The sequence below is a fragment of the Perca flavescens genome, chromosome 4 (assembly GCF_004354835.1).
Source record: "Perca flavescens isolate YP-PL-M2 chromosome 4, PFLA_1.0, whole genome shotgun sequence".
Lineage (NCBI taxonomy): Eukaryota > Metazoa > Chordata > Actinopteri > Perciformes > Percidae > Perca > Perca flavescens.
In genome coordinates, this window is record NC_041334.1 from 494,699 (window position 1) to 520,896 (window position 26,198).

At 41.2% G+C, this 26,198-nt stretch overlaps 1 protein-coding gene across 4 annotated transcripts in view; it reads left to right on the forward strand.

The window, feature by feature from the left end:
- rnf123 (ring finger protein 123) overlaps positions 1-26,198 on the forward strand; it is a 145,525-nt gene that overhangs the window by 17,329 nt on the left and 101,998 nt on the right. For all 4 annotated transcript variants that reach the window (XM_028575990.1, XM_028575988.1, XM_028575989.1 and 1 more), the window contains 22 exons: positions 439-536; positions 5,680-5,734; positions 5,834-5,919; positions 6,054-6,140; positions 6,237-6,304; positions 7,385-7,510; positions 8,163-8,277; positions 8,879-8,983; positions 11,169-11,294; positions 12,300-12,392; positions 13,081-13,154; positions 13,370-13,487; positions 14,242-14,341; positions 15,981-16,042; positions 16,412-16,483; positions 16,804-16,924; positions 20,030-20,131; positions 21,971-22,071; positions 22,246-22,438; positions 22,879-23,024; positions 23,838-23,921; positions 25,327-25,434. In XM_028575990.1, the coding sequence (XP_028431791.1) occupies positions 439-536; positions 5,680-5,734; positions 5,834-5,919; positions 6,054-6,140; positions 6,237-6,304; positions 7,385-7,510; positions 8,163-8,277; positions 8,879-8,983; positions 11,169-11,294; positions 12,300-12,392; positions 13,081-13,154; positions 13,370-13,487; positions 14,242-14,341; positions 15,981-16,042; positions 16,412-16,483; positions 16,804-16,924; positions 20,030-20,131; positions 21,971-22,071; positions 22,246-22,438; positions 22,879-23,024; positions 23,838-23,921; positions 25,327-25,434 (2,240 nt within the window). The remainder of the gene's footprint in view (positions 1-438; positions 537-5,679; positions 5,735-5,833; positions 5,920-6,053; positions 6,141-6,236; positions 6,305-7,384; positions 7,511-8,162; positions 8,278-8,878; positions 8,984-11,168; positions 11,295-12,299; positions 12,393-13,080; positions 13,155-13,369; positions 13,488-14,241; positions 14,342-15,980; positions 16,043-16,411; positions 16,484-16,803; positions 16,925-20,029; positions 20,132-21,970; positions 22,072-22,245; positions 22,439-22,878; positions 23,025-23,837; positions 23,922-25,326; positions 25,435-26,198) is intronic.

Genomic DNA, 26,198 nt, shown 5'->3' on the forward strand with positions numbered 1-26,198 from the left:
ACAAACAGACAGAGAGGGAGCCTGTTAGTCTTTATTGGGATGCATCTTTGGATACTACAACAATTTAGAATAAAAGGCAGAACAAGCCAAATGTAAAGATCAGCAAAACAGTGAAATAACTTTGACCCATTAAAAGTCGATTGCTGAGGTTTTATGAAGGAGGCGGCCTGGCTCTCTGTGTAAGTGCTACTCCTGTCCCAGGGCGGAGCAGGCACGCTTGGCCCCTCCTCCTCCCCCCTCTTGTGATTTGATGTTGTACCGTCACATGACTCAGCAGTGCCAGGCAAACAAATGAACAAGCAGCCAGGCCTGGCGGCATCAGACAGATGCTACACAGAAACCGAAGGGATGTTATTAGGTTATTATGTTACTATATTCTATATCTACTTATTGTACCTTTTTTTTTTTTTAATGCTCTTTGAATCTGTGTTTCTTTAGATCAGGCTGTAGAAGGCCGTCTGGGTCCTCAGCCCGTCGTCCTCGATCACACCAGCGGATTCGAAGGGCTTCTGTTTGTAGATGATGATCTGCTCGGGGTAAGACAACCTATTAAATATGTTATTATATTTGTAAAGACAAAGCTGCTGCAGAGTTCATGTGAAGGTTTCGTCTCACAGGGAGTGTGTCTTTTTTTTTTTTTTTTTTTCTTTATTTTGTGTTTATTTTGATCTTTCACTTCAGTACAATCACAACACAGTATATTTCCAGTTGACATAGCGCTCATTACAATCACAGTGTTTTAACAAATGCAAGTATGAACAATTACTTGCTGTGTTTTAAGTATAACTTGTACTCTAGATTTGTTCGATTGTTTCAAAATGTAATTTCTTTTCCTCTTTTACAATTTTTTATAAATAAAATAAAATAGGAAGAAAAAAAAAAGGGCAGAATAATAAAATTGGAAACTATATACATCCAGGGAAAGAACATGTCTTAGTTAAACTCAATCCTTGACAACCTCAGATGGCTCAATATATTCTCAAATGACTTATGAAAATCATTTTTACCTACACATACAAACATGTATTATTATCATATACATTATACATTAATCTTGATCTATATAAGTATAGGAGCAAAATCTGATCTTCTTTCTGATACATATGCAACCCAGTTCCTCCATTTTTTTTCAGAAAAACATCCTTCTTTAAGTTAACAAAAAAGGTAATCTTTTCCATCATATAAATCTCTATGGTCACATCTATCCAGTCATCTAATGTCGGTCTCTCCTGTTGCAACCATTTGCGAGTGATTGCCTTCTTACTGGCTGCTAGAAGGACGCCCATCAGATATTCGTTATCTACTGCAATAATTTCTAAGCTAACACGACCAAAATAGAGTAATTTGCATTCTAGAGGTATGTCTCTTCTAAAAATATGTTCAAGAGCATCCTGTAAGTCTTTCCAAAATCCCCAAAATATATGATAGTGGTTTGCTTCATTGCATCCACAGTTTCGCCAACATTTTGAAGTGTTATTAGTGTTTGGCTGTTTGTATTGGTGTTATAAAATATCTAATAATGTTTTTCCAACAATACTCCTTCCAATTTAGTGACCTAGTTGATTTCCACTGAAATTTCCATACAGTTGACCACTCTTCATCAGAAAAGAACATTCCACTTTCTGTCATCCATTTCTCTTTGATATAACTTGTAGAATGTTTCTTCATATTTATTAAACTCTTGTATATCTGAGAGACTATCTTATATCTAATACCTGATGTCTATGCTTTTTGAAGCAAGTCTATCAGTGGATTAAGATTATCTTTGAATTTCCCTTTTATTTTTTTATCATAATAACTTCGAACCTGAAGGTATCTGTAAAAATCTTGATTTTCTAGTGAGATCTTTTCCTTCAATACTTGAAAACTTAGGATTTCACCTTTCTCAATGATTGTGCAAAAAGAAGTTATTCCCTTATTTGTCCACAACTTGAATCTGTTATCCGACTGATTTGGAGTGAAGTCTGAATCATAAGCAATCCATTTAAAAATGGAGATATATTCCAATAATTTAAATTCTTTTATCACATATGCCCAAACATTTAAAGTAAGCTTTGTCCATGGGTCTTCTAGCTTATCTATATATTGTCTTAAATTATTATCTGCTAATATTGCTTGTATAGGAATATTCTTTGTAATATACTGTAGCTTTTCATATCCTTCCAAAGAGCATTATAATGTGGGTCACACCAATTCACCACTGTCCTAATTTGCACTGCTGTATAATAATCTTTTAATGAGGGGAGAGCCCACCCTCCTTTATCCTTTGGAAGCTGCAATGTTTTAAAGCGTACTCTGGGTTTTTTCCCTTGCCAAATAAAACGTGAAAGCAATTTATCCCACTCTATGAATTGTTTTCCGGTTATTTCTACAGGTAGGCATTGGAATAGGTAAAGATATTTTGGTAATACGTTCATTTTAATTGCTTCAATCCTTGAGCTGAAACTAAAAAAGGGAATTAGATTCCATCTGGCTAAATCTTCTCTGATTTTTACAGTTAGTGGATCAAAATGTTTTCTTTTGTAATTTTTCTATATTTTTTGTCAAATGGATACCTAAATATTTAAATGATTTTGTATGCCATTTTAACAAGTATGTATTTTTTATATTTACAGGGGGAGTATAATTATATGAAATTATTTCCATTTTGTCAATATTTAATTTATATCCAGAAAGAGGGCCAGAATTCTGAAATTGTTTCATGAGTTGAGGCAAAGATTTGGTTGGATCTCCAAGATAAATCACTATATCATCTGCATAGCAGGCTATTTTGTGTTCCACTCCTTTTATACTGATACCTTGGATTGCTTTATCCTGTCTGATGCTTTGTACTAAGTGTTCTAAAAAGAGTGCAAATAATTGAGGGGACCATGGGCATCCTTGTCTAGTGCCCCTTTCCAATGTAAATGACTTTGATAAATAACCATTAATCTTTATTTTTGCAGTTGGCGTGTCATAGAGTGCCTGTATGCTTCTAATTATATCGCCGTGGAAGCCAAATTTATGTAGAACCTTATAAAGATAAGTCCAGCTGACTGAATCGAAGGCTTTTTCAGCATCTAGACTTAGAATCATTGATTTTAATTTATTTTTCTTAATATGATTCATAACTTGCAGTGTGCGCCTAATATTATCCTGTGTCTGCCTCTAACGGATAAAACCTGATTGATCTTGATTTATTAGGTTGGGCAGAAATTCTTCCATTCTTCTGGACATAATTGATGTGAAAAGTCTATAATCGACATTTAATATTGATAAAGGTCTATTCGATCCACATTCTAACTTATCTTTGCCTTCTTTTTGGAATAATAGATATAACTGCATCCTTCCAAGATGGAGGAGCTGTCGCATTCTTTAAAACCCAATTAAAAGTACGGACCAGAATAGGTATTAATTCTTTTTGGAATGCTTTATACCACTGCCCAGTAAATCCGTCCGGTCCTTGGGATTTATTAGATTTTAATTTAGTAATAGCCCCTTTTACTTCATTTGCTGTTATTTCTACTATTAGTGTTTTATTTTGCTCATCAGTAAGGGTAGGTAACTCCAATGTATCTATAGGTTTAGAGAAAATAACTTTTTTGTTTGAAGAGTCAAGCTCCGGCTGTAAATGTACATTTAAATCACCTCCACAGATCAATATACCTTGTGTTTCAGAGGATATAATCTGAAAAACCTTTTGAAAAAAGTGAGATTACTACCCGGTGGGGCATAAATGTTAAATAAAGTAACATATGTTCCATTCATCACTCCATGAACAAAAATAAATCGGCCCTCTTTATCAGCATACTCATATTTCTTTTCAAAAATAACCTTGTGGGATATCAAAATGATAACTCCTCTTCAATGCCCTGTATGATATGAAGAATAATAGATCTGGGTGAATCCCATTCTTTTCAATTTGTCATGCTCAATGTTGCTCAGATGTGTCTCTTGTAGATAGACAATATGAGCATTTTATTTTTTCATTTTGCTTAAGATTTTCTTACTTTTTAATTGGGTTAAGCAAACCATTCACATTGAAAGAAATTACTTTTACTCCGTCATTTGCCATGTCTGTTCAATATAGCATTGCAATCTGAAGGATGATAGAAGGCGAGGCACAGTCCCTGGAGAAAGAATAAACGACAAACATAACGTGCTTCCAAGATAGGGGTCAGGAACATACGACCCTGTAACAAGTTGGTAGTGGCGTCTGGCATGGAGGGAGAACCTTCTCTTCCACAGTGGCGATCGGGGCCCTCCTGTTCACCGTCTTTACATGAGCTATAAGAGAACATAACTCCCGTGTCCAACGTTACGACGTAGAAGTGTGTTGTCATTCAGTAATACCAAGAGAGAAATTAAGTTAAAATCTATCCAACGATTCAAGGCCCAAAAACAACTTTTTTCCTCTCCTTTTTTATCCTTTATCCTTTTTTAGCCTCGCATTATCTTCTAAATGCCTGTAGACGTTCCCTGAGGTCTGTCGATCTCGGTGTCGTTCTACCTCTTGTTTTTTGTTGTGGAACCGTCTCCTGCGCTCTAGTTGCTCAGCGAGTGATCCAGTCAGCGATGTTTTCTCCACGTTGAACCCTCTTTTCTTCAGATCCATATACGCTTCATCAGCTGTGTTATAGATGTGGGTCCCGTCCTCATAGAACACACGCAGCCTGGCCGGATAAGGGGTCTGGAATCGAATCTTCTTTTCTTTCAACGTTTTCTTTACCTCCGTGTATTCTTTTCTTTTTTGAAGAACCGCAGGGGGGTAATCATGATCGAAGTAGATTTTTTGTTAACCCACAAATATATCCTTTTTCATCCACGCTTTCCGGATCACTTCTTCTTTCATCTTGTACCTGAGGAATTTCACCACAATCGATCTGGGTCTCGCGTTCACTCCAGGCTTGGGTGCAAGTGCCCGGTGTGCTCTCTCCACGTACAGTTCTGTCTCCGGAGGAAAATCCAACGTGTCTCGCAGAAGTTGTTCGATGTAGTCAGTCATGGGGTTTTTCTCTGCGTCTTCTGGCACGTTGTATATCCTTATATTATCTCTCCTCGATCTACCTTCTTGGTCAATCTGTTTGCTTTCCAAATGTGACTGCATTTTTATAATTTTTTTCATTATCTCTTCCACGCTTTGCATTCGCGTTTCAACTTCTTCAATGCGATCTTCTGCGTGACCGATTCTTTGATTTGTCTTGTTTAATTCAGTCTTAATTTCATCCAGCTGACGATTGTTCTCTTTGCGAAAGCTTTGAATCTCCTCCAAAATTCATTCCAGATTGGTTTGCGTGTTATCCGGTGGAGTTTGCCGACGGCTAGCATCTTGCTTTTGAGCTAACGCTAACGCATGTGTTGCGTCGGCCGCTTCTTGCTGTCTACCTTCGGTTTCTGGCGCCTCCGTATTAGTTTTCCTGCTCTTCTCTCTCGTTTCCATCGTTGTCCCACTATTATAGACTGTTTTAAAGAGAGCTTTTATTTTTCTCAAGATTTAGTGGGCTTTTTAATTAGATCGCCGGAGGAGACGATGAACTACGCTGCCATTCACTCAGTCGCCGGAACCGGAAGCCGGGAGGGTGTCTTAAAACACTTCCAACACGTTGTATCATCAACTTCAGTCCAGATGTGTCTGTTCCACTGTGTACAACTTGTAACCTCGGCAATAACACCCACCTTCTCTCTTGTTTCTGGTTTTAGGTCATCGGCCACAGCAACTTCAGCTCCATCAGAGCCACCACATGTGTTTATAAAGGTACTGTACATCACAAACAACCAATAAGCCTAAGAGAGGAAGGATCCCTTCATGTCAAATACCAAACATTTGTTCTTTCTTCTTGTTTTTTGTCTGCAGGGAAATGGGCCTACGAGGTTCTGATCTCCTCTCAGGGTCTGATGCAGATCGGCTGGTGCACTCTCAACTGTCGCTTCAACCAGGAGGTACACACACACACACACACACACACAAACACACACTAGTTGTCATAATCTGTTGACATTTCAGGTAATCTGTAATAAACATATTTAACATTTCAGTAGCTGTAGCAGTAGTATGTGTATGTGTGTTTTCTCAGGAGGGTGTCGGCGACACTCCCGACTCGTACGCTTACGATGGAAACCGAGTGAGGAAGTGGAACGTGACGACCACAAACTATGGAAAGGTGAACATCGATACAGAATTTAAAGCCGAGACATATTGGTTGGACTTTGTTTTGTCTCTGTGCTGATGGCGGTTTGTCTGTCCAATCATGTGTCAGTCGTGGGCGGCCGGAGACATCGTCAGCTGTCTGATTGACCTGGACGAAGGAACCATCACCTTCTGTCTGTGAGTACATCTACATGCACTGTTACCCCTTCAGCCTGGCCCATCCAGAACGTTTCTTTAACCCTCCTGGTGTCCTCGGGTCAAATCTGACACATTTTCAAAAAGTTTCTACATCAGAAATTTGGATTTCTTTCAACCAAATTTTAAAACAAAATAATGTGGATTCTCTACAGCGCTCTTCACAAGTTAAATATATGATCAGTTCACTACTTTCATTGAATTTGGGTGTTTTATTCAATTTTATAGCATGTAAAGAAAAATGTATAAAAGAACGTTGAAAAACGTAGGAACAAAATGTCAAAAAAGTGATTAAAAACATCGGAAAAAGTGACAAAAACGTAAGGAAAATCTTCAAAAACATAAGGAAAAGTGACAAAAAGATGGAAAAAGCTTAAAAAAAGCGCTGAAAAATATTGACAGAAACTTCTAAAAAAGTGACAAAAGTGTGGAAAAAGACGACCAAAACGTTGGAATTCTTTTTACATTTTGACCCAGAAAAACAAAAAGTTGCGGGGAAGACAACACAAGGGTTAAATATTTATCACTTACCTTTTTAAATCCACATGAATGGCCTTTACATCAGCATGAGCAGGATCCACCGCACAGCTTTTATTATACAGAAAACATGCACCTAAGCCAAATGAATGTAGAAAGACTTTTCTCACATCTAGTGATTTTAGTTGGACTTTTTTAGCTTTAAGTTTGGTCTTTGAGCTTTTTAAGTGTTATTTATGTGTTATCTGCTCTAGCTTTTCCAATGTTTTAGACACAGATATGGTGATAATAACGGTCCAAAGTGAGACACAAACCAACTATAAAGAGACGCCACATGACCACAGAGACCCAAAACAAGAGACCTACAAAGAGACCCAAAATGTTTAGGGAGATTTTTTTTAAAGAGAAAAACGCCTAAATTCCCCGCCAAATACACTCCTCTCAGTCTTCCTCAAAGATAGGGAAAACACTGTACTTATACAGTATATTGTATATGGATAAGGTTTCTGAGGGTCTCCATCTTCCAGGGAGACGTTTCTCAGACATGTGTATTGTATTTATTGTATAGTGTATTTGTCTTCTCAGGAATGGGCAGTCTCTGGGAACGGCGTTCACCAACATTAAGATGGGTCCGGGCGTCGCTTACTTTCCCGCCATCAGCCTCTCCTTTAAAGAGTCGGTGGCTTTCAACTTTGGCAGCAGACCGCTCAGATATCCTTTACAGCTCACAGCAGACACACAGGTTTACCTGTGGAGTGTCTGTCTCCAACCTGTGTACCTGTGGAGTGTCTGTCTCTGACCTGTTTACCTGTGGAGTATCTGTCTCTAACCTGTGTACCTGCTGTGGAGTGTCTGTCTCTGACCTGTGTACCTGTGGAGTGTCTGTCTCTGTCTCTGACCTGTGTACCTGTGGAGTGTCTGTCTCTGACCTGTGTACCTGTGGAGTGTCTGTCTCTGACCTGTGTACCTGTGGAGTGTCTGTCTCTGACCTGTGTACCTGTGGAGTGTCTGTCTCCGACCTGTGTACCTGTGGAGTGTCTGTCTCCGACCTGTGTACCTGTGGAGTGTCTGTCTCTGACCTGTGTACCTGTGGAGTGTCTGTCTCTGACCTGTGTACCTGTGGAGTGTCTGTCTCTGACCTGTGTACCTGTGGAGTGTCTGTCTCTGACCTGTGTACCTGTGGAGTGTCTGTCTCTGACCTGTGTACCTGTGGAGTGTCTGTCTCTGACCTGTGTACCTGTGGAGTGTCGGTCTCTGACCTGTGTACCTGTGGAGTGTCTGTCTCTGACCTGTGTACCTGTGGAGTGTCTGTCTCTAACCTGTGTACCTGTGGAGTGTTTGTCTTTAACCTGAGTGTGATCACGTACCCTGTCGACGGCTACATGCCCCTCCAGAACCCCCCCACTGCAGACCTGATGAAGGCTCAAAAACTGCTGGGCTACATGAAGAATGTCCTCTCCACCGCCATCGATACTCAGGTAGGAACAGTTGCTGCAGAGGTTTGTAACGGAGGATGAGACCGCAGCGTTTTTCCTGGATCAGAATAGGCGGGGAGTCTTTTTCAGCGTGCATCAAACAGTCCGTCTCAGAGAACGAGACGCCGTGACCAATAAGACCCAATCAGGAGGAGAAACGTTGGCGTCAGGGTCACTGTCGCCAAAGGTCTCCGTTTGGAGCCGTTGAGACTGAAACACAACCCTGCAGATTCAGAACCAAAACGGGTCAGAAGTGTTTCCTAATGTCTCCGGTTTAGGGGCTCGGACACACCAGAGCAGGGGGAATGAGAGGGAGAAACACCAGAGCAGGGGGAATGAGAGGGGGAAACACCAGAGCAGGGGGAATGAGAGGGAGAAACACCAGAGCAGGGGGAATGAGAAACACCAGAGCAGGGGGAATGAGAGGGAGAAACACCAGAGCAGGGGGAATGAAAGAGGGAAACGTAGCAGAAGATATTCCTTTTTAAACCAAAATGTAGCGGTGGAGATGGAGCCTCAGATGGGTGTTTGTGTTCTGTCTTCATGTTTCTGTCCCATGTGAAGGACCATTGAGACGGGACGTGTTTGTTCTGTCTTCCTGCAGGACGAGCGCTTGGTGGAGAAGGACAGTGCAGCGTGGAGACTTCACGGAGAACCGACTGTCCTCATCACTCTGGCTCACATATTCAACCACTTCGCTCCACTCATGGTAAAACAACTTCCTTTCTCTGCTCTTGTAGTTGTATGATATGTGAAAGCAAGGGTGTAGCTTTAGTTTCAACTTTGAAGGGGACACATTATAACTGGGGGGGGGGGCGTCAAACATTTCATTTTGTGCATTCTGGTGAATTCTTATGCAACAATTTCTGCCTTTTCTGCATCAATTTATGGTACAAACGTATTGTATTTATGCAAAGGAAATGATTATTTTCTATATCGTTTATGTTTTCTTGTGGCCTCCGAGTAAAGCAGCGGTGAACATGGTTAAAGGACAGACGCAGTATAGTTGTCCAGGTCTTAAACTGAGTTTTGAAAGCGTCATCAGGTAAAGTTTGGTTCCTGCAGTAACGTCAGTGACTCTCCAGTTTGTGATTATAACATCAGATAGATGTCTGTTGATGAAGGTATTACACAGGCAGCACACACTGTAAAGGCACAATGTGTTTAGATTTTAAAACACTGGCTCCATCTGGTGGTGGAAACTAGAAAAACACAAGAGGGAACACATCTCTCAGGGACTCTGGGATGAGCTGAAAACAGAGGCGGCATCAGCATGAGTTTGCTGGGGCTTCAGCCGCAAATGTATTTTGAAACCGGACAATAGCTATGTAAACCCCCGAAATTATAAGTTGCCTTATTTCATTGTGCTAGAACTCATGGTAGAACTGTAACTTTGTCCAGTTTATTCTTCCAAAGCGACAAGAACGGGCAGCTACGTGCAGGGTCTGGCCATCACGCCGTATTTGTTTTATCACCTAGCAACCGTCTCTAAGTGAGGAAAGCTGTGAAAAGTGTAATTTTCGGAGAAATTAAAGCCAAATCTAATACATTGATGCCATCAACACAAACTTTTAGGAGGGTAATACTAATGATTTAGTTTGAAGTTCCTGTGATGTTTCCAGTCTAGGGTTCAGACTCAAACACACGGAGCTCTGAAGCAGACCTGTGGGTCTCTTAGTGTCCACTCTCGCTGTAAAAATAGAGATGAGCAGCGGGCTATGGTGCAGATGGATTCTTTTCTGCAATATAGTGACTTTATTCTTGTAATAGCCTATATATATATATAACTTTATTTTTCTCAAAATCCTCCAAATCTCAGAGAACACAGATATATTTTGAATGTACACAAAGCTTTGGGCATGAGCAGAAATCTTGCTCAAACATCTGAAATATTACAGTCCAGGGGTTTATTAATAAATTAAAATGAATGAATGTATCATTGAGGTGAATAATTGTCATATGTACATTTAAGGAGAGTACTTCCCCAACAAAAGACGCAAAACGGGAAGGAGGAGTAAATGAGGCCTAGGCTACATGTGTGCTGACTCGGATAGAATTAGAAAAGTCGATCCAAAGGATTAACATAGTTGAAAGCAATACAGACTGCCTGAGAACCTTACTGCAATATATTCTATTATGTTTTTATATTTGGATTGTAATCTAAGTTTCCCTTTTACATAAAGATATTTCCAACATAAATTGATTCAGAAAAAGGTAGAAATAGGTGCATACAAATTCACCAGAATTGAGGAAATGAAGTGTTTAATGCTAAATATTTTCTGGGGGTGGACCCCCACACCCCCCATCATAAGTCACCAAACAAATCAGGAAACAACACTTGGGCCTTTTGGGTTGCCAGGTCAGTTATGATTAGGCCAAATGTTGGTGCCATCTAACGAACATCTACAAACTGGAAGCTAAAATGAACATACACTGGCTATTAACAAGCCTGTTGCTGTTTTACATTACGTTCGGTTTATTTAAATGGGTCCGGGCTAAGCCCCGAACCTACTCAAGTCCTAGAAACGCCCCTGGCTGAAAATGCCAAAAACAGGCAATGACTTCAAAACAGCTGTAACCTAAACCAAAGTCGGTGTTGGTTCATTGACTGTGTTACTCAGTTCTTTAGTTCCAGTCGGCTGAGGGATTATTATTATTATTATTATTATTATTATTATTATTATTATTATTATTATTATTATTATTCTAGAGGTCGGGAGATTCAGCCACTTAATGCTGGAGGAAGCTTCTCCACAGCAAATGGGGGGCTTTATTACCTGCTTGTGTGTGGGGTTTTACAGTGTAAAGTGTACCTGGTTGTGTATTTTTTACAGTGTAAAGTGTTTGTGTGTTTTACAGTGTAAAGTGTACCTGGTTGTGTGTATTTTTTACAGTGTAAAGTGTACCTGGTGGAGGACGTGCTGATGAACTTCCTGTTGGGGATTCTGGAGGGAGGAGGGTCGGTAGGTGAACACCCGCTCATACAGCAGCTGCTGGATCTGTTCTGGCTGCTCATGGAGGTACACACACACACACACACACACACACACACACACACACACACACACACAAACAATGGCTTAGATACTGGAGAGTACTTCAAAGAACGCCATGGAAAGCTTTTCTTCGTGGAAAGGTTTTCTGCTTCTTAAATGTTTTTAGTGCATCAGGTTACATCAAGCGTCTGAAAGCGTAGCTCCTATGGAGACATGTTGATGTTAACAAGCAATCACCTCCCATTAGCATCCCATTGACTCCCATTCATTTTCACTTTGACAGAGAATAACTTTACATCTGAAGCGTTTAAAGACTCTATTTGTCCGTTGTTTGTTTCTAAAGAAACACAACAATGTATAAAAGGCTCCATTACCTTGTATCTCACGTTATGGCTCCGTAGCAGATGTTTTTATAAAAATAGGCTAACGATTGTGTCATAACCACGAGACTTACTGTCACACAGTAGAGGAATTACCGTATAGTACAGGAGAAGCTCTCAGGCAGTCAGGGGAGACGTGGAGGCATCATACAGTCAAGGGAGAAGCCCACAGAGAGTCCATGAACGCATCGGAACAAAATATTTCAGCAAGGTTTTGCTCCTGCTCCTCTGCTCATGGACAGCTCCTACTCACGCTCTCCGTCTCTGTAAGATTGGGAATGATTGAGATTTCTCTCAGCACAGCTACCAGAAGACTTCACACTTTCAGACACGTTGCTCACGTCACATCTACGTCTTCAAGCTCAGTTGGAGGCTGCTCAGTAACACTTAGCCAGCACCGGGAAAGAGACTTCTGATATTCTTCACTGGTCTCCGTCGAAGTCTACGGCGTCGCTGTGTCCATTTCTTTAACTGTCTATGGGATATATCAACCCATTCAAAAGTATCGAAAAATGAAACATTTAAAAGCCAAAAATGTTGCACAAGGTTTAAAACAACTCCGCCCAAAGTCTAACTGAAAATTTTAACTTGAACTTTCTGACTTCTCGTCTGTCTCTGTCTATCTATCTGTCTGTCTGTCTGTCTGCAGGATTATGAAGTGAATGAGTGTCTAAAGCAGCTGATGATGTCTCTGCTGAGAGCGTACCGCTTCTCTCCCATCATCCCCGACCTCGGCTTCCAGGTATCAGTCAGTCAGTCAATTCATGTAAATCGCTGAATTACCAGACTCCATGTAAATAATCGGGACTTTTAGCGTGTATAGAGCCAGCATATCTCCACATGTAAATGGGTGAATTAAGGGTTTATTTCAACCAAACCAGAGTGGTGATTGTTGGGACAGTGGAAAGATGAACCAAGACGGCTTTTGGTAGTTTTATTTAGTTTCTGTCCACTTTGAATGAAGTGTGTTTTACGATGATAAAAGTCCTGATTATTTAAATGGAGTCTGGTGGGTTTGGTGATGGTGATTTCGGGGCTGTTTCATGTTAAACTAAAAGGATCTTACTCTTCAACTAAAAGGTCTATCTCTGTAGGGATCCATCCCATAATGTTGTCAGACACTTAGAATAATAATCTGAGTCTGTCAGCAGCAACAACAGAACTTTTAGTGGACTCTAACTGATGCTGAACATTAGTCCTGTAGGGTTACATTACAGCTTGGTTCTGGTTTAATACTGGACCAGTTTCAGAGATTGTTGTTCCATCAGACACACAAACATGGAGACAGAGAGTCCAGGTTGGAAAACAAACAAAGTTACCATTTAAAGTAAATGAAATGGCTCAAATATGCAATTTGAGAAAATGAATATAAACTCCACATGTGGATCTTTGTTTGTCGGATGTTTTCACGGATCTGGTTTCCGTTTCAGATCCACTACCTGCGTCTGACCACGGCCATCCTGCACCACGAGAAGTCCAGGAAGTACCTGCTCAACAACGTCTTATATCCTTCTGTTGTCACTGACGAGCCTGGAACAACTATTACATCATTTTCTAATCCAAGACTGTTCTACAATGTTTTATGATTAAAACAAACACACAGACTCACACGCAGACACAGACAGAAAAGCTGTGCGTGGAGCCTCCACAGAGCCATAAATGGCGTTTTAAAGTGTAGAAACATATGACACGTGTTTATCCTTAACAGTGGCGGGTCACGTTTGATGTTCTGCGCTCCGTGGTGTTTTTCTACATCAAGACTCCTCTCAGGGTGAAGGAGGCGGGGCTCGAGGAGCTGATCCCCACCACTTGGTGGCCCACACACTTCGACAAGGAGGTAACAATAATATAATCTAACTATTATTATTATTATTATTATTATTATTATTATTATTATTATTATAAGGAAGTAACACTCACTCACCTCAGGCCCTGTGGAAAAACAAATGAGGAACCGTACGTACACTAGAGAACATTCAGATTTATTAACAAGCCTAAAGTTGATATATTATAAGAAAAAGGTCACACACACACAGAGAGACACACACACGCACGCACACACATACGCACACACACGCACACACACAGAGACACACACACGCAGACAGAGACACACACACACACACACACACACCAACCGCACACATACAGGCACGCATGCACACACTCTTGCACGCACACACAGACACACGCACACACACAGACAAACACACATTTAAAAAAAAGTCAGAATATTGACAAGATTATTTTTATGCAAAAAGCTGTAATATTTTAAGAAAATAATAATAATTCCTAATATGATTATTATAAGGAGGTAGTTTTATTTAGGGTATTGTTCGGCCGCATGACCGTTACCTTCCTCTTTCTCTAAACTCCGGTAGATTCTGGAAACATCCTCTGAGCGAGACACACTCCCCTCTCTACGCACACGTTCCCCCAAAATAAGATTAAAGAAATTTTTCTCCTATCCCAGAATGCATCTGTGGTCTAGCCAGACCTTCCTTCGCAGTGCTGTGGAGGTAGAAGTGGCCATGCCAGACTTGCTGAACAGTAACAAGTTGTTGTTTCTTTCTCTTTCTTGTATTTCCCAGGGGAAAGACGAGCGAGAGCCTAAAGATGAAAGTGCAGATGAGCGTCTGAGACGGAGAGCATACGAGAGAGGCTGCCAGAGACTGAAGAAGAGGATAGAAGGTCTCACTTTATTCTGACTCTAAAGACCCGTCCACACCAAGAACCAGAAGTAGAACGCTGTGAGCATCCACACTGCTGAACCATAACGTTCTGTAAAGTGTGGAGCCAGACACGCTCCAGCTGATAATAATACATAATGTACAGCAGACGCTGGGACGTAAGATTACAGGAATGTCTGTAGTTATATGCTGTAGCCTAGATTCGTGGATTCAGGTACATTTTTAGGAACCAAAAATGTCTACTGGCGGTCCCTGGGTCTTTTCCAGGCAACAGCAGGCACACAGCGCTATATACAGTAGAGCCAGAGATCAGAGGACCAGAACAAAAACACTGACCGTATGATAACAACATCCAAAACACAAGATCCACCCACAGTAAATCTGAATTATCAGGGGCTTCTGGGACATGAGACATACTTTCAAAGTACTGATGTTTAAAATACCAAAACGCAGAGAGCTGAAGGATCAGAGTGCCGTAGCGTTTGGAATAGTCACGTCATGCTACTACTGCACCTGTGTGAGAAGACAAGTCTCTTCGCCATGCCATGTTGGATTCTGATTGGCTGTCAGTGTCTCTATCGTTCATCAAACCTCTGAAAGTGATCCCAACGATACACTGTCGTTGTCGTTATAGTTGTGGAGTTAGAACGATATTTAAAAAGATATCTTTATAGTTATCGTTCTTGGTGTGGACGGCCCTTAAAGGAACACGCCGATTTATTGGGAATTTATCTTATTCACCGTAACCCCCAGAGTAAGACAAGTCCATACATACCCTTCTCATCTCTGTGCGGGCTGTAACGCTGTCTGACGGCTCCAGCATTAGCTTAGCCCAGCACAGATCCTGCAGGTAACTGGTTCCAACTAGCCTACTGCTCCCAATTGTGACAAAAGTGACAAAATAACGCCAACATGTTCCTATTTACATGTTGTGATTTGTAGAGTCACAGCGTGTAGAAAAAACAACGTAACATGAGACACAGAATATAGTTCCCGGTTGGTTTACAGTTAGAAGATGGCTGTGTCTCATGTTACGTTGTTTTTTCTACACGCTGTGACTCTACAAATCACAACATGTAAATAGGAACATGTTGGTGTTATTTTGTCACTTATTGGGAGCAGTAGGATTACTGCAACCATTCACCTGCATGATCTGGGCTGGCCTGATGCTGCTGGAGCCGTCAGACAGCTTTACAGCACACACAGAGATGAGAAGGGTATGTATCAACTTGTCTAACTCTGGGGGTTACGGTGAATAAGCTAAATTCCCAATAAGTCGGCGTGTTCCTTTAACCCTCTTTATTCTCTTGGTTACACACAGCAGGGATCCTAAAACTCTCCCCAGTGTCTCTGTTGTAATGTTGTATTTACACATTATTCTTTTTTTAAATACATTTTTTGACGCTTTTTGGATGCTTTTTGATAGTTTTCTTGACACTTTAATTGATACTTTTTTGATGCTTTCTTGATGCTTTTTTTACACTTTTTTTGGTACTTTTTGGATGCTTAATTGATACTTTTTATCTTTGGTGCTTTTATTGACACTGTGTGGTAGAAGTACTTTACTGTAACAGATAATTGTTACTTGGAGGTATTAGCGCTGTTACTTCCTGCTGATCTCTTGTCTGTTCTCCTCTCAGTGGTGGAAGAGTTGCAGGTTCAGATCCTCAAGTTGCTGCTCAATAACAAAGACAAAACTACGGTACGTACACTTTATATTGTCTATACATAAGACTGTATAATACAGTATATTAAATACTTTATATTGTCTATAGATAAGACTGTATAATACAGTATATCAAATACTTTCTATTGTCTATGTATAAGACTGTATAATACAGTATATTAAATACTTTATATTGTCTATACATAAGACTGTATAATACAGTATATTAAATACTTTCTATTGTCTATGTATAAGACTGTATAATACAGTATATTAAATACTTTATATTGTCTATACATAAGACTGTATAATACAGTATATTAAATACTTTCTATTGTCTATGTATAAGACTGTATTATGAAGCGGAGCCAATCAGCAATGTTTGATGTTTCATTCATGTCTCAGGGAGAAGCCTCGCGTTACATTTTCCTCAATAAGTTCAGGAAGTTTCTCCAAGAAAATGCCAGCAACAGAGGGGTAAGAATTTAGTTATCTCTCTGTCTCTCTCTCTCTGTCCCTCTCTCTCTGTCCCTCTCTCTCTCTCTCTCTCTCTCTCTCTCTCTCTCTCTGTCTTTCTCTCTCTGTCTCTCTCTCGCTCTGTCCCTCTCTCTCTCTCTCTCTCTGTCTCTCTCTGTCTCTGTCAAAAACCTTGTAGCATTTAAAAGGCTTTTTTTTGTACAGTTGTACTGAGAGTTGGTACCGACGTTTCAACTGATTTATCAGTTTATATATAGTGTGTGTGTGTGTGTGTGTGTGTGTGTGTGTGTGTGTGTGTGTGTGTGTGTGTGTGCGCGCAGCACCCCACAGCCCTGTGTCCCCCTGAGTACATGGTGTGTTTCCTGCACCGCCTCATCACGGCGGTGAGGGCGAGCTGGGACGACGGCAGCCGGAAGAGTCCGAGCAGCGTCAGCAGTGAAGGTACAGAATGTTCCACTCCCATCGTACAGCTTCAAAGGGGAGCTTTCAAAGTCCTTTTCCACTTGTTTCTGTGTCTAAGTGACTGATGGGAACAACAATCTTTGACATTGGTCCAGTATTAAGCCATTTAGAGTTAATGGACTATTGCACACCTTCAATCTAAATTAATCCTGGACCTGGCCTGTAGACCTGTTCACAATTTGGTGTTGGGGGAATTTCTCACTTGAACTGAGTTAGTGGGTCCCTAGACATGAAAAATCTCAGGTGCTCGTCCGCCATAGTGCCACGAATTGTGCAATGGTCAAATCAAATATGGCTGCCATCGGCTATGATGAAAATCCATGATATTTGTTTCTTAATGTTTATACACATGTAATACCTCTATTTTTGACTAATTATGGTATGTGGAATTCATTTTTGACCTTAAAAGGTCATGGTCAAGGTAATTTCCTATTCTGAAGACCTTGGCCATAACTTGGCCATTATTAGGAATAAAAACCAGATCCACTAAGTCTAATTCTACTGAAGCTGACATTTAACATTCATTGCTAATAATGTTTTTAACATTAAGGATCATCTTGTCATTGAAATGTCAATGTCACCATAATTTTTCAATAACTAGATTAAGATTTGTTTTCTTCATACTCCCTTTTTATTGTCACAATGATTTGTTTTAATTATAACAAGACATGAAGAGAAGAAGAAACCTAACAATCATAAACATCCCCTTTGAACTTGTATTTTAATTGGTTGTTAGTACAATGATATGAAATAAAACTATTGGGTGCAAATAAAACTATGTAGCAATAAAAGTGATACAAATTACATCATACCAAATTAATTAAAAGTGCACCATATAGTCTGATTTCTCTCAAAGTATACTGTATGTGTGCATGCATGTTAGTGGGATAGGTTTTTTTCAGGATGATGTTTAAATTATTCCATGGCAGAATACGGTGCGTGGAACTCCAGCAGCATGACAGCCACATCGGCGATTGTCACACTTGCCTGCACACTTACATACTTTAAGCAGACTTTGTGGTAAGGGCTTTAGACATTTTGATGGCAGGAGTGTGCCAAAGTACTCCTTCCATCCATGTTCTGTTGGCTCTAGTCTTGCTTTGGGGCCCTTGGCTGTTGCAAACAAGTGGTATGCCGTATGAACCAGAAAAGCCCCTTGTTGGATGTGGCCTCTGGTCCCACTACTTGTGGAAGGGAGAGCATCAAGTCGAGGCTCAATCTCATTGACAAGTTTTGACTTGTTGACATGAGCTGGAAGGTCACCATCAAACGGGGGATGCTGAAAGCACATCATGAGAAAGTATCTGCCGGATACTCATGTCCCTCTCCTTAGCAATGGCCATACTCCTATGTGCCTCGGCCACGTCTTTAAATTCTGCTCCTTTATACTGATACTGATACTGTCTGTGTCTTCTGTGGTTGTTCGTTGAACTGAGGTTCAAGGTTTCTCTTTGATACAGTTGTGCTAATTTTCTTGGTGTTCTCAACTAACCTCTCCTGCCTGTACGAGCAGTAGACATGCTTCCCATTTTGGAGAGAGTTGAGCAAGCGAGGAGCAACACCTCGGTCAACAGCCTGCTTGGTGAGCAGATTGTGCAGTGGAACAGGCACATTGACTGTCACTGAGTATGGATTCTGCCGCTCTAGCACAAAGTCCAGCAGCTTTGAAACATTTTGGTTGAATGTAAGGCGGTGAGTGGTGCTCAGTGCATGCAGGAGACGGCATTCTGTCTGTTTCAAAGTGTGGTTGTTGGTGAGAAAGTTGAGGTATCAGTGATCATCCCAATCTCATGGAGCAAGAGCTCAAACTCTGCTACAGCATTTGCATTGTGTGTGACTCCTAATACATGGTGACCTCCAGGACCCTTTGAGGTCTGCTTGACCTTCATGTCGCCTCCCACAGCACAGAACCAGCCAGGGTGATCCTGCACAACCCACTGGCCTATAGACAAGTGCCAGTAGAGCTCAGGATGTTTGAACTCTAGCACCTTGATTTGTTCAAGATATCATGAGCCATGACAAAGGCAGTTTATGCAGTCACATTCTGCAAAGGTTAGCATAGAATCCTCTGTAGTAGCCATGTGTAGGTTCCAGTTTCCTTCTCTTTTGGAGACTACAGCATTTTTTATGCTGGCCATCAATTCCAGCCAAACTCCAAATAAATTGGCAGAGCTCTGGCTTCACTTCACATTCCTTTTCAAAATCCAGAACGTCCTGATTCAACTTCTGCACTTGTTCAATCAAGTCCTCAAACTGCTCTGGGCAATGTTGATTTGCAGCCAGTGTAGTGTGCAGTGCATCTACCTATGCTAGCACTGGATATTCTGCTTTGTCCTCTTGTTGCCAGAACATCCTCCACAATCAGCTTCCCAGGTAGAGCCCGAACATAATGACTACCATTTAACACCTTTTCTATCACGCCAGGTCCAAACTTCACACTCCACCAATGCATCATCCAGGCCAGAACCTTGAAGCAATGAATGTTAAATGTCAGATTTAGTAGAATTAGACTTATTGCATCTGGTTTTATTCCTAATAATGGCCAAGTTAAGGAAAATGACCTTAACCATGACCTTTCAAGGTGAACAATCACCCAATATGGTCATAACAATATCAGAAATGAATTCCACATACCATAATTAGTCAACATATGGGTATTACATGTGTATTAGCATTCAGAAACAAAAACGATAGATTTGATTTGACCATTACGCAATTCGTGGCACTATTACGGACGAGCAACTCTGTGATTTTTCATGTCTAGGGACCCACTAACTCAGTTCAAGTGAGAAATTCCCCCAACACCAAATTGCGAACAGGTCTACAGGCCAGGTCCAGGAATAAATCCACTAAAAGTGCTATTTTTGCCACGGACAGGCTCAGATTATTTGTGTGTGTGTGTGTGTGTGTGTGTGTGTGTGTGTGTGTGTGTGTGTGTGTGTGTGTGTGTGTGTGTGTGTGTGTGTGTGTGTGTGTGTGTGTGTGTGTGTGTGTGTGTGTGTGTGTGTGTGTGTGTGTGTGTGTGTGTGTGTGTGTGTGTGTGTGTATTCCTAATCCTCTGTGCTTCTGTGTCTCCGTCTCCAGAGGCGTACGTCCCTCCCCAGCTCTTCTACAATGGGAAGGTGGACTACTTTGACCTGCAGAGACTGGGGGGGCTGCTGTCCCACCTGAAGAAAACTCTCAAAGGTTGGTCCGTCTTTATTCACAGAGGTTGTAACAGGCAGACATGTCCCAGTGCTTTAATAATGGGGAATCTGCTGACATAAAGTCAGATTACTTCTCCCACCGGTACTAGAGGTGTGTGTGTGTGTGTGTGTGTGTGTGTGTGTGTGTGTGTGTGTGTGTGTGTGTGTCACACATAGAAAGGTTTCTGTGCAGAAGTTCTCCTGCTCTGCGTGTCAGCAGGTGTGTGATGTGGGTCGATATTGGCTCAGCCGACTCGCTGTACGAGCGAAACGCTGTCACTCAGAGCCAGAGGAATCGATCGCGGCTGAGCCGAGAAGAAATCGGCTGTTTCTCAGCGTCACTCAGAGGAAGGCCGCTTCATCACCAGTCCGTCAGCGAGGAAGTTTACTGCTGACGACTTCACAATAAGTCTATTCAGCATCAGCTTCCTTCCAGCTGTTTAACAAAACCAAGTTATCAAAACAAGAAGAAACTTCCGGGTCAGAAAAGTAAAGCTGAAGTCTAGTTTCCAGCAGGAAAACGTCAAAAAAATGGGACAAAAAACGTCAAAAACATTCGAAAAAGGAACAAGAATGATGAAAAAGGCGTCTTAGGTTTCTGGGTCTGTAAGTGAAGCCTCCTTAAATCTGTGTTCTCTTCAATTACCAGACAAACATTCAAATAAAGTTTTTCTAGATGATAAGTGACAGACATGAGTTGCAGCCATGGTTTTGACCTTACATATCCAACCACAAAACTCCAACATGAAAGCAAAGGACAGTGAGTCACGGTTAACGTACATTTCATTATCGTTCATCTGATTATCTTTGGGTTTGTGATTTATGACTCTGAATAAAAGAAGCATTTTGAATGGATCACTTTGGACTCTGGGAATTAATAATGGGCATGTTTTAATAAAGTGTCAAATTCATGGAAAAAGAGCGACTAAAATGTAAATATTTTTTCGATAGTTCAATTGCTTTTTTCCATGTCGAAACGTTTTTTTCCTCTTTTTATGTTTTTGACTCTTTTATCAACCCTTTAATAGTAATTCTTTTCTGATCTTTTATCTTTTTGTTGACATATTTTGCTCTTTTTAAACCTTTTTATTGTTTTTACGTTTTTTTGCATTTTTTTTGCCGTTTTTGACTCTTCCTTTCTGCCCCCCCCATCAGTGTGTGTGTGTGTGTGTGTGTGTGTGTGTGTCTCTCTGTAAGTAATTAGGTTTGATCCCAGCCATTTACACGTGCTGCTTCATGATGTCATCCATTGTTAACTCGTTTATCGATCAGCTGACTGAAGCGTGTGATTGGATCCAAATGCGCTGTATACACGTCCAAAGAATGCTTCTAAAAAGCTGACTAAGACCGACATATCACACACGTCTATGAGAAAATGCTAAATTCAGACACAGGTTTTAGTCCGAATATCCAAACGAATATGCTGTTTACATGACCAGAATCAAAATCCGATATGAAATAGTGGAATATTGTAGTGCATGTGCTCACTGTTGCTATGAGACCCCTTTTCCCTGAGCTGTTAACTAATGCAAATATTTAAGTGTGTGTCTGTGTGTGTCTGTGTGAGTGTGTGTCTCCCCTGTTCTTTCTGACCACTGTGTGAAATCTGGAGCAGGAAAAGTTAACCCTCTCCTTGATTTCATGTTGTTTATGGAGAAGTGAAGTCTGGGGGGGGGGGAATCCAACTACCAAGCCATGGCTGAGTGGCGTGTGTCGCTGCAACGTGTAGTTAGATTTTTCGAGAGGTGACGTCAGGTTGCGGCGTAGGGTTGGTATCTCCACGTGTGTGACGGGATGAAAGTGAACTATTGTTGTAACGTGATGCGTGTTTTTCTACCAGACGACTTGGCGAGCAAAGCGAACATCATCATCGACCCGGCGGAGATCCAGAGCGCTTCGATGGACGACCTGGACGAAGACGAGGAGAGCGGCGCCGCTCAGGTGTCTGTTTTATTAAGTCAAAGTCAAGCTCTATTGCTTCTAACACTGACACAAAACATTTCACTGTCCAGTGAATGTTTCTGATTAAACACCAGATGTTTAGGAGCTCCTGATTTGACAGATGTTTATCTGTGTTTATGATGATTTCAATATGTGCCCATGTTATGTGTCCAGCGGCCGTTTGGCGCTGCGGCGATGGGCGGAGCCTTGGCGCGGCCGAGCTGGCTGAGTTCTCCGACTCTGGGCCGAGCCAACCGCTTCCTGAGCACGGCCGCCGTCAGCCTCATGACCCCCCGCCGCCCCCCCACCCAGCCGGAAAAAGTCAAGGTCCGCACGCTCGCCGTGGAGCACCGCACCGAGGACGACAGTGAGTCCCTGAACGCATCAATTTATGTATACTGTCAGATCCTAACAGGAGTCATAAATAGTCATAGCATAGTATGTTGAAAAAGTCATAGTATAAGCAATATATGAATACAAAAAACAAGCAACAAAAACAATGAAAAAACTGTTAAAAACAGTGAAAGAAGACCTACAAAAAAACCTGCCAAAAACTTCAAATAAAAGCCCCAAAACATTGAAAAAGTCACAAAAATGTCGGGAAAAAGCCATACAAGTGTTGAAAAAAGTGACCAAAGTGTTGAGAAAAATCAACTTTGAAAAAACCAACTTAAACAACAAAGGTTTTTTTTCGTGGTGGACGGGAAGACAACAACAGGTTAAATGGCTTTTTTTTGGCTGTTTTTACACCTTTTTTTTGACATGCTTGTCCTGTCCTCTATTTTCTTGTGTCCCTCCACACTGAAGTTGAGGGTAGCCATGGTAACGACGGCCTGTTGCTGGGGCGACCGCCGGAGGAGCCCGAGCAGCCAATGGCAGACAAGTCTCTGCTGGAGATCGTTGACGGCATCGTGATGATGTACAACCTGAGCGTCCATCAGCAGCTGGGAAAGGTCCGTTTCTACATTTACCAACACAACACAAAGAACCTCCCGGTGGTTGGGACTGAATAAGACAACAAGTGGAATATTTTGAGAATTTATCAGAATCTTCTCTTGGATGTAAATACAATCCTTTGCAGTTTACAGAATCTTCTCAGAGAGTTTTATTTACCAACTCATTCTCACTCCCATGGCGTCAGAAAGCTACACTGGGTACACACACACACACACACACACACACACACACACACACACACACACACACACACACACACACACACACACACACACACACACAGCACTATCTTTTTGTGGGGACCCATCATTGACATAATGCATTCCCTAGCCCCTTACCCTAACCTTAACCATCACAACTAAATCCCTAACCTTAACCCTTACCCTAACCTTAACCATCACAACTAAATCCCTAACCTTAACCCTTACCCTAACCTTAACCATCACAACTAAATCCCTAACCTTAACCCTTACCCTCACCCTAACGCTCTGAGTCAAGTAAACAGTTTCCGGTTGTACAGTTCAACATTTGTTGTTGTCGCTTTTAACAGGTTTTTTAAATGCTTTTTTTGCGGGTTTCAGTATTTTTTTTCAATGTTTTTTCTGAAGCTTTATTTACTCTTTTTCTTTAATTGTTTCCAGATGCTTTTTCAATGCTGTTTTTGGAGTGAAACTATGTTGTTTCCTTAGTTTCTGTTAGTCCTGCCGCCTCGCTTGTATAACCAATATATTTGCAGAACACAGTGAAAACAGGAAAACCCTCAGCAGGTCTGTTAACAGAACATGTGTGTGTTTCCTTTCTTCTCCCAGATGGTGGTGGTTGCAGATGATGTCCACGAGTACGCTGTCGCTCTGAAGGACACCGAGGAGAAGATCGCTCGCTGTCCCGCACGGGTAAGACCCAGCCAATTATTTCTAGTACTTGTACTTTACTTGAGTCTTTTCTTTTCATACCACTTTCTACTTCTACTCCGCTACATTTCAGAGAGAAATATTGGACTTTTTACTCCACTACATTCATCTGTTACAGCTTTAGTTACCAGTTACTTTAGTTATTCCACTACTCCACTAACGCTGTAACAGATGAATGTAGTGGAGTAACTAAAGTAACTAGTAACTAATGCTGTAATAGATGAATGTAGTGGAGTAACTAAAGTAACTAGTAACTAATGCTGTAACAGATGAATGTAGCGGAGTAACTAAAGTAACTAGTAACTAAAGCTGTAACAGATGAATGTAGCGGAGTAACTAAAGTAACTAGTAACTAAAGCTGTAACAGATGAATGTAGCGGAGTAACTAAAGTAACTAGTAACTAAAGCTGTAACAGATGAATGTAGCGGAGTAACTAAAGTAACTAGTAACTAAAGCTGTAACAGATGAATGTAGCGGAGTAACTAAAGTAACTAGTAACTAAAGCTGTAACAGATGAATGTAGTGGAGTAACTAAAGTAACTAGTAACTAAAGCTGTAACGTAAGAGTAATGTAGTGGAGTAAAAAGTCCAATATTTCTCTCTGAAATGTAGCAGAGTAGAAGTAGAAAGTGGCAAGAAAAAAAAAACTCAAGTAAAATACAAGTACCTCAACATTTGGACTCAAGTACAGTACTGGAGTAAATGTACTCAGTTACATTCTACCGCTTTTGGCAGTTTAGGAGCAATGATTCACCAAACTGCTTCTTTCCAGTGTAATACATTGCTTCTGCTCAGGGGAAATGTAGTAGTAAAGGTAAAAGTTTCCCGAAATATAAATAACGAAGTAAAGTACAGATACGTGAACATTGTACTTAAGTACAGTAGTGAATTATTTGTACTTCGTTACATTACAATACTACATATAGTTTATAAAATCTGATGTTTGATTCTAAAGTAAACCAGCCAACAATATAACGGCTACAAGTCCAGCTGAGATGATGAGACCATTAAACACACAACTGGTTGGATCCTGTTGGGTTCACTGGTGACACCTGCGTGAAGCTAACGAGACAACACAACAGGCAGACAGCTCGACCAATTATTACACACACACACACACACACACACACACACACACACACACACACACACACACACAGCGACCCAACAGGCCGACAGCTCGACCAATTATCTGCAACAAACAAAAAACAAAACAACAAACAAAATCCTGTTTGACTTGATAACACCGCCACACCGCCAACAAACGGAGGAAGGTTTGGAACTCTTACGTTTTAAGAGGAGACTCCACAGACCCCAAACAGCAGTGGATAAAGTATTCAGACCCTTTACTTTAGTAAAAGTACTTCCTGCTTCCTGTTTCCTCAGAGAGCAGACATCCTGGATGAGCTGCAGAAAAGCCAGAAGGTGTTTGCAGAGAAACTGAACCATCTCAGCAGGAGACTGGCCTGGATCAATGCTACCATCTACTCCAAGGTGATCCACTCATCATTTAGAAATATATATGTCATGTATATAATAGTCTCTCATGTCCAGACCTTCCTCCACAGCGCTGCTGAGGAAGGTCTGGCTAGTCCCAAGGGGGTAAGCTTTGCTTCAGAACTCAAACCTCCGATGGCACCATTTTGTTGCCACAAAGCGATCACCTCCTGTTAGCATTCCACTGACCGCCATTTTTTTTTTACGTCCCTTGACATAGAATAACTTTACATCTGAAGCGTTTAAAGACTCTATTTGTCCATTGTTTATGTCTAAAGAAACACGACAATGTATAAAAGGCTCCATTACCTTGTAGCTCACGTTACGGCTCCGTAGCAGACGCTTTTATAAAAATAGGCTAACGATTGGGTCATAACCACGTGACTTACTGTCACACAGTAGAGGAATTACCGTATAGTACAGGAGAAGCTCACAGGCAGTTTGGACTTCCATTAGCTGTTTAGGTTTAATTACTAATGTTAACTATCATGTTAGTGATCAGTAATTAGCCTGTGCCCATGTTATCTCCTTACATATACCTACACTCTCCGTCTCTGTAAGATTGGGAATGATTGAGATTTCTCTCGGCACAGCTACCAGAAGACTTACAACTTTCAGACAGGTTGCTCACGTCACATTTACGTTGTCTCTGTCAGTTGGAGGCTACGCAGTAAAGCAAGAGATCACCGGAAAAGTGCTTCTAATAGCCTTCACTGGTCTCCGTCCAGAACAACGGGGTCTGTTGGTCCATTATATATATG